This window comes from Malaya genurostris, chromosome 3 (assembly GCF_030247185.1).
Source record: "Malaya genurostris strain Urasoe2022 chromosome 3, Malgen_1.1, whole genome shotgun sequence".
NCBI lineage: Eukaryota > Metazoa > Arthropoda > Insecta > Diptera > Culicidae > Malaya > Malaya genurostris.
In genome coordinates this window covers 216,062,515-216,082,924 of record NC_080572.1, presented here as the reverse complement: position 1 = coordinate 216,082,924, position 20,410 = coordinate 216,062,515, and the positions used below count along the sequence as shown (strand labels likewise).

The following is a 20,410-nucleotide window of genomic DNA, read 5'->3' as shown; positions in this document are numbered from 1 at the left end:
TTTTGATTTTTTAAACAAAAAGCGCCTACGCGCTTTCCGGAAACTTAGCTGCTACTGTTATCATTATTTGTATTCATGCTCCGAAAGCTTAGCTGCTACTTCTGTGAATGACTTGGTCTCAAGTGATTGTACCGATCTCGACAAAACGGTTTTTGATTTAGTTTAAGGTGCACTTGCTCGTTCGGCCACCTTTTTTTTTGGCCGAACAGTTTACTCTTATTTTAAGGATCTAGTTTAACATCGTTAGAACATATGGTATTCTGATTCGTGTCGGTTTTATCTTTCCTGACATAGTTTTGATGTTTCTGTCTTTTTGTGGTCAAAATATCTCCTCTATTTGTTGCTGACACTTGGCGAGAATTACGTTTCAATTTTCATCATAGTCGCATTCCCTGGTATTTGTCGATGGCTTTACATAAGCAAAATGCTAGGAATATCGCTACCAACTGCACCAGTCCTACACCGATGGCTACAATGATGACCAGATTTCGATTGTACATGATCCAGTCAATTAGTGCATCGTAACAACCCTAGAATATGAAATAATTTTAGCCTAAATAGGTGTGTGTGTAACCAACATTAAATCATTACCTGTTTGTAGTAACTATTGCTATCGGTGGGCGAGAAGGGACAATTCTTGTCCTGTGGTTCGAATAGAGCAGTCTGCACACAGCATGCCTCCGGAACGACCCGGCTGCCCTTGCTCTCGTTCCATTTATCCGACAAACTGAAGTCCCGGTAGTCCTCCACCCCGCAGCAGTGCATCTCCGACATCAGATAGTTCCACATCAACGTGACGGCATCGGACTGGTTGCGATCGTTGCTCGAGTAGTACTTGGAAATCGTCGTCTGCAGATAGTTTTTAGTCTCCGTTTTGGCACGGTCCTTGTATGCCACCGCTAGTCCACCGGCAGCCACCTCAAGAATCAATATCACCAGCAAAAACAGTCCATACTAAAATAAAGTAGAAAAGATAGATAGATACGAATCGCTTTAATTAAGATTGTACTTGGATGTAGTTTATGCGTTATTCCGAGCGGGAATTGCATTTTCAGGTTTTACAACAGACAGCATTTTTTCGGCTTTATGAACAAAGTTGCTCAAAAAGGTTTCCAGCTCAGCGAGTTTCGGCTTTTAGTTTTGCGCTGGTGAGTGTTGGGCTTTTAAAGTTGTCGTTCGCGAAAAGTAGATCGAAGCTCACGATTAATGCAGGTGTGAATGCGATGGCTAGAGTGTTCTGCACATTGGTAAGTATGAATTGCACATTGTATGTAAGGCGTTTGCGGATTACTTATGCAATAACTAGATTTGAGATTGAAATCATTTGGAAGCAATGGCACTAATAGTGGAATTCAAAATTAAATATAAAATAATCATTTATGAACAGATTTATCTCTAATTCAACTTTATCCTGCGAAAACAGATATTGCTGTTTTTGAGATTCATGTTATTTTCCGGCATTTTTCCAGAGAATTTTTTCAGACGGATTACGGAAGTATAATGCTCTTTCGCACAGTTTTGCCCCTACCGTTATTACCAAATTTTTATGAGAACTATATACACATCCATTCGATAGTGACTAAGACTGTTTGAAGTAGATGAAATATACTTTACGATTATTGCACTCTATTATCAGTAGATCAATTCCAGAAATATACAGTGGAATAGTTGACAACATTTAGTTCGTCTCTGTCGTACTTGGAAGGAAACTTTGAGCACGTCTTCAGTATAGTAAATTAAATATTTCGCTTGGATATAGAGACCAATTCGACTTAAAACTTCAAAAGGAGCGAAAGTATTTATTTGCACACACTTCCTTTAAACCGTTGTAACTTGGAAACTGTTCAGAAATGATACCACGAAGAAATGTAGGAAATCAATCGAGAACTTTAAAAAAACATGCCTACACTGAAAACACTTGCAGTAGGCAATCCCAGAGACATAACCGCGAGGAGAGAAATAGAGAGCAATATAATACGCAGAGCGAGACACGTGGTTCTACGCAACGCAACCTGGGCTCAACCCTTAACGCGCTCCGCAATTGACATGGCGAGCCTCGACGAATTAGGCGAGCTTTCGCTATCGCGCTTCCTCTTGACCTTTGCCGCGTCGTATTTTGCCTGCATAGATAAAACTAAAAGATTGGCTACATTTGTTTTATATATTCGAAATAACTGCTTCAAACTCTGCCCATATTAGGTTTTCAAAACTAAAGCATTTGGAACGTTGCTTCATAAAAGATTTCCGATATGAAACTGTCATAAAGACTGTCCCAGAAAGTATGGACGCACTTTGATTTCGCTGTAAATAATTGACAAGTGTTAGATATTCAAATTTTATTCGATATACTGATAATATTAGACTACAACAACAGAATATTATTCTCAACATTTGCTACTTAGCCATTGTAGACTAGCTGGCGCACCTTCTTGCGAACGTTCCTCATTAAATTCCCTGCAGACTTCTTGGCGACAAGTTTTGACACTTTTTTCCAATCTTTTTCGAACTGTCGAATGGTTTCGGCTGCCGAGACATGTTTCCTAAAATGTGCCTTCGTTAATGCCCAAAATTCCTCAATTGGTCGAAGTTGTGGGCAATTTGGTGGATTCATGTCTTTTGGGACGAAAGTGACATTTTTGGTAGTATACAATTTTACCGTTGATTTCGAGTAGTGGAAAGAAGCAAGATCTGTCCAGAAGACAACATGATGCTTGTGGCCGGACAGTCTAAGCTCAATAGAAGCTCTCCGGGCAATGAAGCCAGGAAAGTATCCCCCATATTTCCTGGGGAAAATACGGGAACACTTGCGAACTTTATCTGAACGGTCTTATTCAATATCGTTAGTCTGGGTCCCTTCGCATTGTTCCATTCCGGGCAATGAAAAGGCTGACTCACTGGCTAAAGTGGGCGCATTAGAAGGTGATATTTATGAAAGACCAATCTGCTTCAATGAATTTTTCAGTATTTCTCGTCAGAAAACTCTCGAAAGTTGGCAAACTTCATGGACGAATGACGAACTGGGACGATGGCTACACTCCATTATCCCTAAGGTATCGACGAAACCTTGGTTCAAGGGGATGAACGTGAGTCGTGGTTTCATTCTCGTTATGTCACGGCTCATGTCAAATCACTATACATTTAACGCACATCTCCGGCGTATCGGGATCGTGGAGAACGGGCTCTGCACCTGTGGCGACGGTTATCAGGACATCGAGCATGTCGTGTGGTCGTGCGTAGAGTATCGCGACGCCAGGTCGAAGCTACTGGAATCCCTCAGGGCCCGAGGTAGACCGCCTGAGGTTCCGGTTCGGGATATGTTGGCGAGTCGGGATAGTTCATATATGCTTCTGATATACCAGTTTCTCAAACACATTAATATACAAGTGTAATCTGTTACATCTGGCTTAGAAAGTTCCTCCTATTTATCGACGTTGTTTCAACTGTGGCTAAGAATTATTTCTCAACTGCAGGTTCGACACTAACTTCCGCCGATTATCCCGATTCCTCATCTGTCCACCATCTTCATCGGAACTAACAAGATCTTTTTGCTGTCACTAACCTTTTCGCTTCCCCCCTCCCCGTCTTTTCTCCATCTCGATGTCAACTAATTAGATCTCTGTCGTTCTTAGTCATTTCGTTCCCATATCCCCATTTTACTTCGTTTTCCGCAATATTTACTTCTCTATATTTTTTTTCGTTCTCTTCTGTAACATCACCATCATCGCCCACGGAAGGCCGCTCTAGTCATGCGGGCCACCCGCCGGGTATTCGTAGCCTGGGGGTGTTTCCCGCGAACCCACACGGACCGAACGATGCGGCCAACGTCATCTGGAAGACTCATGACATATTCCATCCACTGGCCGGTGCCGATCGCCAGCTGAAGGCTGGATCTGCCAAAGTCGACCACTGCGACCCCAATACAACATTATCCATTTTTACTATCCTAGTTTTAAGTTAGTCGTTAATAAAAATAGAAAAAGCCCTTGGCACCTTAGAGCTTAAGCAGTGTGCCTTAAAAAAATATATTATTGAATAAAAAAAATGATCCTTGTGGCTTCGAATCATGGGTAGAAGTCGTTTATGTAAACATTCCTTGATGTATATTTCGCTGTTCATTGAAGCAGTGGTGATGAAGGGTTTCTAAATCCTACCGCAGCTACAAATTGCTTGCCAGACCATAGCTTTCTTACCAAATTTTGCGACTTCAATCGATGTCTCGGACTGGTTTAACACTTGCCATTCTCGCACCGTATAATATTGTGGTTCCGGCAAGGATTTGTAATCGAGTTTCACGTAGGTTTCGTCGTCCATGATTATGCAGTTCAAATTTCCAGCAAGAATTGTATTGTACTGCCCGCCTGATCGATGCTTCTTGTTTCGGACTACGTTTTGGTTGTTTCTGCTTCTTATAGGTTCGAAGATTCAAACGTTCTTTAGCATGAAGAACATTTGACTTCGAAGTGCCCACTTTTTTGGCCACATCCCGAACTGAAACCTCCTTCTTTTGCTCGAACGCCTTCAGTATACGTTTATCCAACCGAGGGTTAGCAGGACCTTTTTTTCGACCCGTTTTCGGTTTATCCTCAAAGGTGTTATCCTCACCGAACTTCCTGATTGCATTTCGAACGGCTTTTTCACTTACTCCTTCCATATTTGCTATCTTTCTCAGTGACAGTCCGCGTTCTGTGCACCATTTGTACACAATTTTTTGATGTTGTTCTGCTGAAAGTCCACGCATTTCGAAACATACTAATGAAAACGAATAAACAACTGCACAAGTGGTTATAGGAGAGTGTAAACAACAGGACGCAGCCATAAAAATTGACAGATTCTGAACTATTGCGAAATGGCAGCGGTTTTTGGTTGCGTTCATACTTTCTGAGACAGTCTTTAATGTTATTTGGGATTCATTTCTAGTACCGGAAGATGTCATATACTAGAATTTTCTCCCATATTAAACACTACTCGGTGCATTTTTTTTAACCTTAAGCAACTGAATGTTGGTTTTATTTGCATTCGTTTGAGGCGCAGTCCGCATTGCGAACGGTTCACTATACTGATTATTTCATTAGATTTTTCCTAAACGGATTATTTTTACTTCCGATTTGCATATTTCAAAGAAGAACAATTCTGATAGTCCATTGGAAAACCCTTAGAATGGCCGATTAATTGGTTTTTCTGCGTCGCTCACATTTCGATGTATTTTTCTCGACTGCGAACGACCAGCAGCTGGATGATGACGCAACCGCTCATATATATCAATACTTCATTTATCTCAATATTTCTGTGACAGAAACTATCAAAATGTCGTACGGGTTTCATTTGTGGCATTCAGAAGGACCAAATTGTAAAATTCTCGACGATACTGAACACTGTTCGGAATATTTTCCTCGAACGCGATGCAGCAAAATGATAGCTAACATTCGGTTGGTATAAATTTCGCATATCGAAAAATGCACAAATCTAATCAAATTATTCAAGCTTTGCACTAAACTGATGATTTTCACCTTTGATTGCGCAAAGCAATCTTAATAGTTTTTTAGATAACATTTAGAGCCATTAGAACGGCTGATTTTGAATAATATTCTCCATCGTTGTCCACTTTCCGTATTCGTTCGTTACACTTTCGTGTCGTGAAATTTTGAGAATGCCCTCAAGTGAGCATAGTAAAGAAAGACGTAGTCCTACGTAAAAAAAAAACATTCCGCCAGCTCAATTGGTGCTGATCAATAACGGACTAGCAACACAGATTCTAATGCTAATGCAAAAGTATATTGAAAAATGAAGAACTGTAAAGTGATTTTATATTCAATTTCCTACTCCAAATACTTCATGTAAAAAGATGTAAATTTGCCTTTATTTATTTATTTACTTACCGTCGTCAGTAGGCACTGGCTTTCTCGCAACGCCCCGCAATATCCAAGGAAGCTCAGGAAGAACATCACTGCTCCTATTGCGATTAGAAAATATGCTAGCTGCTCTATCACTGCTGGTTGTGTGAAGTGCTGTGGAGTGAAATTGGATATTAATTTCCTTTAATAGAACAATAACTGAAATTATATAAAGTTATATCCTATAACTTCATCGGAATTCATTGATTGTACGGCTACCAATTAGAAACATGGATGGGGTTTGAATAATTAAATGTATATTGTTACAATTGCCCTAAGCTTTGTCTTTCTTTATGTCTATTTTGTTTTTAGTTCTTATGTTTGAAAAACAACCATTGTTAAAAAAAGGAAAACCAGATAGCTCCGCCGCTGCTCGATGTACCTTCTAGCAAATCATGTTACTTCAATTTACTTGATGATTTGATTGCTTGTTTATGAACTGTCATTATACATAAAGGGCCATACATAAACCACGCAGATTCTCTGGGGTAGGATGGTTTCATAAAAGTCTACGTTTGCTACGAAAAGGGTCAGGGAAGGGATGGTTTGTTCGAAGTCCACGTGGTGTCATAATTTTCCGTTATGACGTGAAACCATCATCAGCTTAGCTTTACTCAACGAAAAAAAGTGGTTTCGGGAAAAGTAAATGATTGAAATATCGAAAGTAAAAATTTGCGAAAAGTACATTATTGAGGCTAAACTCAAACATGCAAATTTTTGGCTTGATCATTTGAATCACTCATCGAAAAACACAGAATTTGTTTCCTTTCGCTCATATGGTGAAGACGTTTGAGAATTTTTGTATCCCTTTTCGGCTTGTGTATCTTGAAAAATAAATGAGAATTTATGGCAACATTTCAAAATAAATAGATTTCCATAACTTGTAAAACAAATTTCACGGTTTTGAAATTCCCACGCAATAGTGAAAATCTTTAAAAAATAAGTTCCTAGGTTCAGATTCATGTAACTTTTTTTACCATAAGACATGACCGCGTAATAAAAGTGGTGGCGCTTTCTGAATTTAATTTTAAATAATTCTTAACAGAATAGAAAAATCTTCTGCTAAAATACTGTTTTGTAAAAATTACCAACAACAATGGTCTATTGCTCCGTTCGTTGTATGGCAGTAAAAAAGTATCAAATTTTGGTCTACATGATTTATGAGCTGGACATTTAACCCTAGAACGCTCTCGTGGCTTTTGGCATTAAAAATGCCTTACTATTCACTAAACAGGCTGGGTGTCAATTTAAAAAAGCCAAACTAACCACGTAACCTTTTTCTGTCATAATTTTGAACGCTTATAACTCAGTCATTTGTTGATGGATTTATATAATTTAACTACCAACTTCGGAAACACTAAACTTAAACTTATGAGGTAACGTCGTTTAAGTATTTCAATTGCATCCCGATCAACAGAGCATAACAGGATTCTATCAAAATTATATGTGATCTTAATATTTATATCACATTATGTTATAAATATGATTCCAAATCAGAAGGAAACATTCAGATTTTATTAGGATTATAGCAAGTCCAGATATTATATTAAGGGCCGTTACATTTCAGGTAAAACTATACTGGAGAATTGAAAAAAAAAGAATGCAAACACTTTTGTCGATCAGGTTTTTGACTTTCAACCCTAAAAATGCTATGCTTCAATAAAGAGCAGTAACAATAATTTTTTCCAATTTCACATACCTGAAGATGCTTTTGCAAACAATAATTTGATATTTGATTTTAAAATGACAGCCTGAATTTGAAATTTGAGAACGTTCCTAAGTAATTCCTACTTAAATTGTGTAAAGTTTTTATTCAAATATTAATTTTAAATTGAAAATAAATATTTTTCAAGATGATTTTGCGCTTTTTCTTTTATGAACAAAGAAAGGTAAGGCAAAAGCTTTAAAACTCGACTAATAAATATTGGAAATAGTGATATAGCATTCGACTCAGTGCAATGAAACCGCAATGTTTCCTAAGAGATGATTTACACAAGCTTGGAGTAAAATGAATGCTTAAATTTTTCAATTTTATCGGTGGTCGATTTTTGTTTCCTAAAACACAGAGTGATAAGTGTTAAAAATTTCAAAACGTCTTCAAAAGTGACGCTGCAATAAACGGAAAATAAAATCTAAACTGGGCTCAAAAACGAAATCTAAACTCAGCTCAATACTTTCTCGATTTATAGGTATTTTAGTTGCAGATTGAAAATAGCGACTATAGTTTAACGGACCCCGGATGTACTGAAAATAGAGAAAAAAAATCTTAAAAAATTCGTATCGATGTATGTTTAGTTCTTGCTGTACTTTATACTATGTTGATCTGATGATTTTTTAAGTAGTTATAAATAAAAAACTTTGTTAATATTACATTGAAAAATGTTCACTAGTGGTCTTTTGCCCGTTGTCATCTATATCATTGCATGAACATTTTTAAATTCATGAATCAGACAAAAACGATTTATTGCACCACTATACCTTCGATTTGAAAAGTTCAATCTATCCATAAATTTATGATAGTCGCATTTCGTAGTATTTTGATTATTTCCAATCCGGAACCATTAGCTGGGATTCGAAATTTCCAATGTAGAGTTTAAAGCAACCGACCGACTTAAATTGAACGAGCGAACTGATTCGAATTGAAAGTCGGCCCTCTTGGTACAAAGAAGAAAAAACTAAAAACTATCATTAATTATTCAATTTCCTCTGATTCTATAAGGTAGTTTTGTTTCACTGAATTTAATCATTTCCGTTCATTTACAACTATTCTTCAGTACCAAAAAAAGCTTACTCATAGTTCTAAAATAGCCCCTTTGTCATTCCTATGCCGGTTGGAAAGAAACGACGAAAGAGGTGGAGAGCGATAGATTATTTTTGTAGCAATATGGACTTACACTAGTTATTATATGATGCCAATATATCCTCCCAACCTCAGTTGGTTCTCATGCCCCGATGCAAGCCTATGTTGGTAACTCAAAACATCCCGGTTCGAAACCAGTCGCTTAACTGTTCATGTTTTTTTATCGCAAATCAAATCGCCTAAAGGTATGCAATTTCATCTTATTTCGCGAAATCTATTTTTATCCCTCCAAAAAATGGGTAATAACAGCTGAAAAGTCGTATTAAATTTGTAACAAATTAAGATATAATATTGATATTTACATATCATGGTTTGTAACAATTTTGTTATCACCTAGGTTCAATTGAGTTATAATTTTTGTTATTTTAACTATTGACGAGGTCAAGATTATGACTAATTTAGATAGAAAAAACGAAACCACCCCAGATACAATTTTGTTATCTCTTGTTGATCGGGATACCATTGTAAAATTGATTCGAATTGACCTATTACTTCACGAGCCAATCACAGTCGCAGTCACTGTGCGTCAAAGATGTCATCCTCTCGTTCGATTTGCGCAGTATGAATTGTCGCACAAAAGGAAATCTATAAATATATGCCCAAATACATTTCTGGCTTAGTTAACCCCTGGCTACCAGCGAGGAAGGTGTTTGAGTAGTGAGTGGGTTACGAAACCGGAAGTTACATCCATTCGCTCGCTGGTTAGCCGCTTTTGTTTTTGTGCGGTGTGTGGATACCGTATTCACTTGAGTATATTGCAAACTAGTTAGCAATTTATTTTGATTCTCCGGTAACTACCAGGCCAATTTAGAACTTTCGGACCTAATTTGAAGCGCTTGTATCTCGGTGATTTGTTGATAGATTTATCACATTTAACTTGATTCGAAAGCTTCAATATTTGTCAACAGGTAGTGTGCGTACTGATATCTCCATTTACATACATTTACAACACGGTGGTGCGCAAATAGATTCAGTATAAAGTGGTACTATGACGATAAACATAGATACTTCTTTTTCATTAAATGTGGCTACTATCTCTCAGCATAATCTCTCAAATTCTATGATTAAACCAAACAATAATCAAGTAACCTAATTGAATAGTTAGAAATTAATTTAGTCTTATAAAGCATAATATTGTATTGCTGTCATAGCATTTTCAGATAATTTCCGAAGATTATCGACGCTTTTCAACGAAGGATCAATAATTTAACGAAAGATCAATCAATAAACTGAGTTTATTGGTTCACGGTTACTGATTCAACATTTTTCAATCAAACTATATAAAAACTTCTCTTGAATCGATGTTTATAAAATTAATCAGTTTGTACGTTCATTGTTCTTGAAAAATATCATTATGATATGAAATCGTTTCATTTGACCAGGTTTATATCTTGAGATTGTTCGTATCCAAAATTGATCTTTTAAGTAACATTGAAACCAGTCAATTATGACTTCCATTTAAGGGATATTTTTCAAAATCTTTACAATGTAAAAAATTGTGGAAGGCATCAAAATAGGATAGAATCATTTATTCTGAAAGAATCTAACGGTCAATTTTATCATTCGCAAAAAATCTAAGCGCTAAAAGTAAAGTAAATTTGTAATTTGTCACAGTTCAGTGTATCCACCATCATCTTTATTTTTGAATTCATTATGGGAACCTTAGAAATATCTCATTTTTAATGAACCGTGCTCGGTCGTGTTTGCATTCAAACCCTTGTATTTTTTCTATGTTTATTTATATTTACAAACAAACGGTATTCCAAAATTTATCACTAAGAAGCTTTTATAATAATAAAAACATTTCAATAATAATATTTGAGTTTGGTACTTTTTTCTATGAAATATAATATTTTTCGTAAAAGTCCCTAAATACGTCGAAATTTCTTTTTACCTTAATTTTGCTATAACTCCAGCATTTCACAAACGATTTTGAAAATTTTTGTGTTATTATAATGGTTTAGATATTGTTGAAATTGTAAAGGTGGACTGCAGATGATAAGAAATTATGTGTTGCAAGTTATTAAACATTGGTGTTGTATCTTTCCTTTTTTGATTATTGGCGATTCACGATTCCATCCTGATAACTTTTGCCGAGCTGACAGCAAAATATCTTCTGACATCTTCGGCAATAATTGACAGTTAACAAATTTCGGATTGCCGAGATTCTCAGTAATTATACATTTTGCCGAGACGATTACCGAGCACTCGGTTGTGTAAATCTTGGCATTTTTTGCCGAGATTCAGCAAGAAAATTTAAGTGTGTAGGGTCAATCGGGCACATATTCGATTGAACCAAATAATAACATGACCAGTCGAGATTCTTTCATCGTGATTTCCGATTAGGTAATCAAGAGTTCAAAAAAATTTGCTGAAATTGCAGTCAAAGATATTTCCGTAAAACGTCGTTCATTGTATTCACTTATTGTTATGTAAGCACCTTTTCTTTCTGAGACACACTTTCAAACAGCTAAGAATTGCATCCCTAATTTCGTTAATGATAGGCCTTAGGCGCGAGTGCATAGAGTTATTGTCGTTTACAACGTTTCTGGACGAATGTCGTTGGCAGTAAATTGCATTTTCATGATTAGATATGCAAATTGGTTAAGGCATGCTGCTTGCCCAAGCTTGGTCTCTGGAAGTGCTTTTAGGTCTTTGACCTGAAGGTCAGTTCACTGACTGCACATTGCACACCCTTTTATGCATATTAAGCCATTGTTGTCGCAAGGTTTAAAACCATTTATCGAAACATTTTCCCGATAGCAAATGATTGAGGTCTTTCAACCACACTAGGTTTGAGTAATACATTCATTAACTTAATCTACTTAACTGTTCGAGCTAACATAATAATATAAAACAAACTCACCTCCAATTGATCACTTTCAACCATTTTCAGTAGGGCAACGAATGATGATTTGTCTGCCACAAGCCATATTCCCACACCCAGAACAATCGAGCCAAGAACCTAGAGACGAAAAATACAGGCATTGTTCGGTTTACCAGATACTCCCACATAAATAACAAAACGAAAATCCAAGCCATGTCAGAGATAAAGTATGTCTCTGATAACAACGAAAAGTGAAACGACGGCGTAGGTACAAGTCGCGTGTGTGTAGCTGCGTTCAACTAGAATAAAATAGAACTTACGAAGAACACGAAGTTGAACAGTGATAGCAGCGATTTTGCTATGCATGATTCACAGTCGCATCCCATCGCGCGGGAAAGCGGTTGACTCTACGGTGGCGAATGGTAGCTCCGAGCGAGGCACTATGATCTGCAAATAAGATATAAACAGACAAAAGAGCTATGATTAGAATCGATGAGTAAACCAGCGACCTATGACAACGAGTTGCTAATTAATTGAGGTTAGTTGAGATGCTATAAGTTTAATTGAAAATAATTGCAAAAGACACGAAGCCGTTTGGTGGTTGAAAGAAATTGCCCGAATGCGCATTGCAACTTTCGACACAAGGAAAACATGTTTCATCTGATGTTTAATAAATTGAATTATGCAGACAGTGATACCTCGTAGCTTTGATAATTTTATTTGACGAGCACTTGTCATTTTTTTCTTGAAAAGTGATCGCCGCGTCATACTATAATTCTCGCAAGTTAAGAATGTTAGTGTTAGTAGTAGTACTGTAACACTAACCATGAAATTGTCCTGTACACTTACGAAATAGCTGCGATGCCTTTTGAAACATTAGGTCAGGTTCCGCATCCTTATTTTAGTTGCGAACAAGCCAATACCGCCTATTGAATGATTATTTGTCGTGAAACTTCCAAATTTTTATTACTTTCGCCAGGAAAAAAAACAATTTGCATTGAAAACAAATGTGAGACAATTGTTTTCAGACTATGCGTCGTTATCTGTACGTGCGCTGTTTAAGGATTTCGTTACTCAACCAGAGTAAAACCATTTTATACAATTGCTTCCCAATTCACACAACTGATTTCCAATGCAAAACATGGATGCAGTATTAACGATTGGGTGTAAAATAGTAACTTTCGAATCGTTACGCTATGAGGATATGATGTGCGGATGCATATCAGGAAAGATTAACTGGTCGGTTGATACCCCGTAAAACAGGAAAGGAATAGCTCTTTTTCGAGGTGAACTCTACACTTACTGGAACTTAGAGATTACAAACGAGGAATTCGATGATTATTCGATATTGAACTGAGAATTTTGTGAAGGTGTATCTGTAGGCAGTATTACCACACTCAATTCTGCATTGAAATGATAGCAAATTGAAACACAACAGTCATTACAACTCGAATTTATAGAAACCAGAACTTTTCTTCATCTGACTTCTATAATGATATTGTTGAAAATAGTTTGAAAGTGATTTTTGCATTGTAGTGTTGCGGAATGATCAGTTGATGAAAAATATTGAAAATCTTATCTAAACTTACAGCATATTTTTGTCTTTTTGCGTTTTCGTATATCAATAAGTAGTTACCTCAAATAATCAATAAGAAATTAATTAATTAGTAATATTGTTTACCGAGAAGAAAATACCTCTTTCATTTAATTTTCATTCCCTTTTAGTACTACCACACAATCAGGATAACGATTCTACTATACAGTTAAAGACTGCCATTAGTAAATATATTTTAACTCGATCATTATATTGAATTTTCAATTAACACAAAAATCTTAAAAATCTGCATTTCTGGCCAAAAAAGTGTAATCTGTATATAAAGAATCTGCAATTTATCAGCAAAATCTATAAAACAGGTGGCAAATAAGTCCGTAGGTTTACAACAAAAAATCATCGCTCAGTAGAATGGATACAAAACAAGCAAGGGCAAATATCAATTTCCAATACATCCGAACATCGGACGGATCGACGAAAACTTATGATTGCGTTTTGAACAAGACTGACGTTTAAATTGTCCGATGGCGGCCCGATTGCAGCGCTACAATGAATTGGCTGATGATGGGACCGATGCGGTTCGACAATGTTTAATGGGTTTTGGAACGGAGCAGTGCTGATACTGATCAATACACATTTACGAACTAAACAGGGTTAGTTCATAAAAAAGTTTACGTTATTTGGAATTCACTTCGTAAAAGAAATTGACGTTTTTTTGTATGTTGTGTAATCATATGAAAATTTTCGGAATGGATATGATGAGTTCCTACTAAAACAATGTAAAAAACAATGTTTGGGGTCGTTCCGAAATCCAAAATGGTGACTTCCGGTTTTTTTTATGTTCCTTGGAATCCTTTACAATATGAGTATTTCCGAAACGGTTTTGATGTGTAAAAACAATATTTGAGGTCGTTCTGTAATCCAAGATGCCGACTTCCGGTTTATTGATATTCCATGAAAACCCTTACAATATGGATATTTTCGAAACGGTTTTAATGTATAGGTATCAAAAAACGATGTTTGGGGTCATTCCGAAATTCAAGATAACGACTTTTGGTCTATTGATATTCCTTTAAAACCCTTATTCCGAAATTACCCATGTTGAAAGGGTTCTCAGAAATATCTATAAACCGGAAAACGCCATCCTGGATTCAGGAATAACCTCAAACAGTATTTTCTTGCATCGAATAATAAAATCCGTTCCATAAGAATCTCAATTATTAGAGTTTTCAAAGAATATCTATAAATCGGAGGTCGCCATCTTGAATTTCGAAACAACCCCAAATATAATTTTTCGGTTCCTGCTAATCAAATCCATTTCGAGAATACCCATATTGTATGGACTTTTAAGGCATTTCGATAACCCGGAAGTCGCAACGTTGGAGTTCTGAAGGAACTCAAATATTGTTTTCTGATATCTAACCGTCATATCCGTTCCAAAAATACCCATATCGTAAGGGTTTTCAAAAAATATAAAAAAATGGAAGTGGCTATCTTTCGAAACGACCTCAAACATCGTTTTCCGGTATCTAAACATCAAATTCGTTCCGAAAATACCCATATTGTAGGGGTTTACGTTACGTAGTTAGAGTTACGTAGAAAGAGGTAACATAAAAAAGTGTTCGTAAACAGAGGTTTAGGTGCATATGTTGTTTTGATTGAGGCAATAAATTGAGAGAACGTTTAGGAGTGTTCTAGTTCTAGAAGCATAATTGATCACAGATCTAAAATTTCAATCTGAAACTTGTAATTAAAAAAAGGTCACTGGTATGTAGATTCTTTTTAAGTAATAAACCATGTTTCAAAACTTACTGTAAAGACACAAGAAAGTCATGTAAAGTAATTTTTTGTTAGTTTAACATAGTATCATCTATATCTTCTAAACATTATGAGATAGATAGTTTATGTCTTCGGCAAAGTTATTGGATTTGAGTTTATCTACACAGAAAAAAATGAAATTTACACGACATGTAATTCAATGATACTTTGAAATAGACACCAGTCGAATAAAAAAATTTATGAAAACTATCATCGATGTAAAAGTAAATTAGAATACATTAAATTTTCAATGATTTATACAACATATTTTAATTTACGCTTAGTTTTACTTTTAAAGTATATTGAAAAGTAAATACCTGAGGAGTAACTTTATATTTAATTTCCTGTTCCAAATATGTGCATGAAAATAGATGTAACTATTTTTATCTGTGTAAGATATTGTCAAAGACACGACAAACCTATTTCTTTAAATTAAAAAGTTAGACTTTTTTGTATCTTTACAGTGAGTTTTGGAACATGGCTTGTCACTTAAAGGAATCCTCATACTATGCTGAGTAACTATTGTGAAGACATGAAACAACTTAGATCAACCGTTATAGGATAATAGAAGAAAGTCAAATCATATTAAGGGGTGTATCGAAAAGTAGTTAGCAACATTGATTATTGAATAAAAAAGCGAAAAAAAACATATTTTGACATCAGTTTTCGATATATTGTAGAAAAATTACATTTTTATGCATTTCACTGATTATATTGAAGAAAATCCTAGTTTCTGTGAAACGCTCGCACTTTGGACTTGACATTCTTCATTAAATTCTGCACAGTTATATTTGTGACTTTCCTGGTGGCAACTGTGCAGTTTTTTTAACTCCTGCATGTTTTGGGACACTGTACCTTCCTTCCGAAAGTGCCGCTTGACAATTGCCAAATACCTTTCAATTGGCCGAGTATCCGGGCAGTTCGGTGGGTTAATGTCCTGTAGAATCCGGTTATACAGTTTTCGCGCTCTTGTTTTGGCCTGATCTTGCTGTGCCAGGGACTTTTCCGTTGAATCATCCCGATGCTGGTGTTGAACTGCTTGGCCAAATCCCGCGTCGACGCCGATGGGTTTTTCCTGATGTACTCAACCACTTTTAAGTCCCGGCCGGGCTGGCTGGGACCCGTTTTCCTACCGGATCGGGGCAAATCCTTCATGGAAAGGGTCTTACCGAACTTCTCGATAATATTTTTGACACTGGTGTGGTGCACTTTCACCCGTTTTGCAATTTCGTTTACGTGACACAACTTTCCGAGCAACAAGTGTGCAGAATTTTCTTTCGCGTTTCCGGATCAATTCGACTCATCATTGTAACAATAAACCGTACCGAAACCAATCGATTGCGCAGCTGTTATTAACATGTAATCAAACATGTCATCGCAAAACACGCTGCAAAAAATTAAGCCATTTCAGAGTAATAACTGTTTGAATGTTGCTAACTACTTAGCAGCAGTAGTGCTAGACAGAGATGTCCATCTCTTTTGTATGACGAAGAGCAAGTGTAATTTCTCCCCTCGCACTGACAACATCACCGAGAGCTCTTCTCTTTCACACATATACCCCACTGTTATATAAAGTGTGCGCGCATCATGAGAGCGAGTGTTTATTTTTGTCCACTCTAGCATTCGATCACACTAAAATGCTAGAGCAGAGCTCTGAAACTCTCTGAGGTGGATGAAAATATTTTCTCCAAAGAGAAAAGAGAACCGTGGGGCACGCATATTCAGCGAAAGCGCAATTTATCTTTAAAATTTAGTTTTTTCTTGCTGCGAAAAAGATTGTCATAGCAAGGCCATCGTTACCTTCTATAAATTTAAAAATTAAATCACAGAAGTGTTTACTCACTAGCACGCACCAGTGGTCTCTTGGGTGTATTTAGGCGAGAGCGCGTGAGAGCGATTCGTGCGAAGAGAATGTGTTTCACTTACGCCAGCTGCTTTAACAACATTCAAATTCTGTCTATTCGACACTGAGAAGAAGTGCGCTTTCTGTATTTGTGTGATTTTCGCTTCTAGCATCCCCTGTGTAGACAAGAATCTTACACTAGCGTGTATCACTGTAAGTAATGAGCCATTGTTGTTGGATTGATTTGGGGTCATCAAAGGTATTCTTGCTTGATAAATTTCCTACGAAAATAATACATGCGCTGATTTTTTGAGTCTATCTCCAGCAGAAATTTCTTTTAAACTGTCCAATTCGTCACACTAAATCCCATACAAACATTAAACCTCTGGCGCGAAAATATAGTCTTACCAATAGAGCTTTAACTTTGCATTTTGGGACCTAGAAGGAACACGAAAAGTTTGGTGGAGCGAGAAAATAAACCTTTTCATCTTTTTCCCATACAACCTTGTCCCACCCTACTAGTCACTTGAGTAGGGGTTTAATCGTGTTCAAATAAAATCAAATAAATAATGGCTGCGTATACCAGTTTGAAATTTGACATAAAAACTGTTAGGGCATGTTCAGGAGTGTTCTAGTTCTAGATGCATAATTTATGTCAGTTTTAAAATTAAAATCTAGAATTTATAACAAAATAAACTGGCAGCCCCAGCAGCGTTTTATCTGTGTTTCCAATATAGAAAAAAAAGAACGGCAGCGTGTACCAGTTTTAAATTTGACAGTAGAACTGTTCGAATAAAGAAAACTAAAACGGCTTGCTGGGGATACGTTTGTTTCAGTTTCAGTTATATTATACCCGCATAGCGTTTTGGCTACCTGGGCAGCCATGGCCACCAGAAGGCTACCAAAATTGATTCAGTGACGGTTGTCAAATCCAATTTGACAAAACAAAGTCGCCTGTATCCAAGTTAGCCGAGCGTTTTCATCTTCTCACCTTCGCTGAAAATGTCAAAGATTTCAATGTGGAAAAATCCTGGTGGATACGGTTGTATCGTTTGAGTTGTATTTCTGGCAGCGGTGAGGCAATCGGTCACCAGAATGTCTGCCAGTCATATTTTTCCAGCTGGCAGCATTTAGTCAGCCATCTGGCAGCCATGCGTATGCGGGTACATATGAATCCTGCAGCTGCTGAAATCCAATTCTAGATGCATAATTTATGTCAGTTTTAAAATTAAAATCTGGAAATTATAACAAGAAAAGATGGCAGCCCCAGCAGCGTTTTACTAGTGTTTCAAAAATACAAAAAAAAGAACGTCAGTGCATACCAGTTTTAAATTTGACAGTAGAACTGTTCGAATGAATAAAACTAGAACGGCTGGCTGGGGTTACGTTTGTTTCAATTTTAATACAATTTTTGTTGATCTGTCAATTTTTCAAAATCTATCGAACAGTTATGTAAACACCATAAACACTAACGGATGATTCCGCAAATTAATTTTTTTTTTCAGATACAGTTACTAATACTAGATGATTCGTATTTCCGACGTATAAAGAAAGATTCCTAGTTAAATTATCTATACTGCTCGTTTAGCTCGAAATAATGTGGATTTGATAAGTGTCACCGGAGGCATTCATGTTCCCGTACAAAGATTTTGTTTTTCACATAAAATATGCATTCGAAAAACAAGTAACAGATGTGTAATATTTTGGAAAAAAATTTTAATCATTGCATTAGGGCTCCTCTTGGATGAAATTCACCTTGTTCATACGGAACCACTAACGTGTTTCTCGAGAAAAATATTGACAATATATACATGGTTTTTGGATACTCTCTCTTGAAATTTCAAGTTCATAATCGCATTTGTAATGAAAATTCGAATTTGCATGCGCAGCTGCAGATCGTTAGCCAAACAAGAAATTTTCGGGTGAACATCAGTTAAATGCACGGATTTTCGGACAAACTGATACGGTTGTTCAAGGCCACGATGGATCGAGTGATGTGCGTTGTTCGCGTATCGGGGATAAACTCGAGTCCCTTCAAAACTCGCAGAGGATTATGGCAAGATGATGGCAACATTGCATTGCTTTGGAGGGCGTAATAATAAGAACAGGGATAGACACAAGAGGCACGATTTTTAGAAAGCCCGTCCAGCTACTTGGTTTCGCTGATGACATTGACATTAAAGCATGCAGTTTTGTGAAGATGGAAGAAACGCACATCGGACTGAAAATTGAAGCCCGGTCGATTGAATTTGAAATCAATGTGTCATAGACAAAGTACATGAAGGACCGGGCTCGAAAGAAGATAATGTCAGTCATTACGAGTTATGATTGGCAGTGATGAAATCGAAATGGTTGAAGAGTTTGTGTACTTGGGCTGACTGGTAACTGCCGATAACGACGTCAGCAGAGAAACTAAGAGACACATCTTGACAGGAAATCGCGTTTAGTTTAGATTTCGCAGGACGCAGGACGCAGGACGCAGGACAATGCTTTTACAGGGTCAAGGTGCACTGAGTGTTTTCGTACGGAAGGTGCTACGAAACATCTATATCTACACACCAAAAATTTTGGAATTTTATCGATGACCTTTTTTGCAATGACGCAATCTATCGAAACCTAATCTGAAAAATAACTCAATTTTAAATGCCACAACATGTAAAGAAATTATTTTTTTTAGTTTCCTAAAATTGGAGTAACATCGTTTTAATATTACCGCCTTTGAAGTAATTTTACTGAAAATTTGTTAAAAACAAGTATAACCTTCAATGTTTACTTGTGTAAAATTACATTTCTCAATACCTGAAAATACGTTATCGTGTACCTAAAATTCTTCTTTAAGAAAACAACAAATTTCTCTTCGCGCGGGTGTCTAATTGGATTTATTGAAGAAATTTTTCTCAGCTAAACGGACGAAAATCGTTCATTTTTCGAAGAGCAATAAAAAGTTTGGTGTATTAGACAGTTATTCATCGGATTACGATATATTTAAGTTTTTGTGCTGTTCTTTGAGAGAAAAGATTAATGACGTTATTATTCAAAAAGAGGTAATGTAGAGGTAATGTAAATTGAGCGAAATTACATCATCATTTTATTTATATATTCCTTCCAGATGGGCACTAAAATTGATAGCGTTACTACTGACTGTTCAGGTCCAGTACTCGTTGCTGTAGATTGCGGAAATAATATGTGGATGCATTATGTATTTGCGGAGCAAGTGTGCTTAAGCGAAGGAACCGAATTATTGATTGTCGCCATTATGGATTTGATGTCAATTCATTACGTACATAATTTCATGTATATGAAACAAACATCGAAGTTCATGGAGTTCATCCAGGAATACTTTCTTAAGATTCTCCCCATAAGTGGATCTAAATCAAATGCAACACGCAAGGGACAGCAGCAGCGAGTAGTTAAGCGCCTAATAGAGGCTATCTCGAATCATACTTTGGATTCCTAAGCAATATCAGTATATAGGTGTCATGTTTCATCTATATAAGTCTACATACATTCCGAAGAATCGTTCTTGTTAAACCTTGTAATTTATTCTGTAAAGGTGAAAATGTTTCATTAATTGAACTGGTAATTCAATAAATACAATTTGTTAATGAATAGCAATGTA

At 36.5% G+C, this 20,410-nt stretch overlaps 1 protein-coding gene across 4 annotated transcripts in view; it reads right to left on the bottom strand.

Moving 5' to 3' along the window:
• Window positions 1–319: 319 nt before the first annotated feature.
• The window catches only part of LOC131434477 (tetraspanin-18), a 106,769-nt gene continuing 86,678 nt past the window's right edge, over window positions 320–20,410 (bottom strand). For all 4 annotated transcript variants that reach the window (XM_058601211.1, XM_058601214.1, XM_058601212.1 and 1 more), the window contains 5 exons: window positions 11,899–12,025; window positions 11,618–11,716; window positions 5,877–6,005; window positions 592–954; window positions 320–530 (listed from right to left, as the gene is read on the bottom strand). In XM_058601211.1, coding sequence (XP_058457194.1) covers window positions 378–530; window positions 592–954; window positions 5,877–6,005; window positions 11,618–11,716; window positions 11,899–11,964 — 810 coding nt within the window. In that variant the 5' untranslated portion in view covers window positions 11,965–12,025 and the 3' untranslated portion in view covers window positions 320–377. The remainder of the gene's footprint in view (window positions 531–591; window positions 955–5,876; window positions 6,006–11,617; window positions 11,717–11,898; window positions 12,026–20,410) is intronic.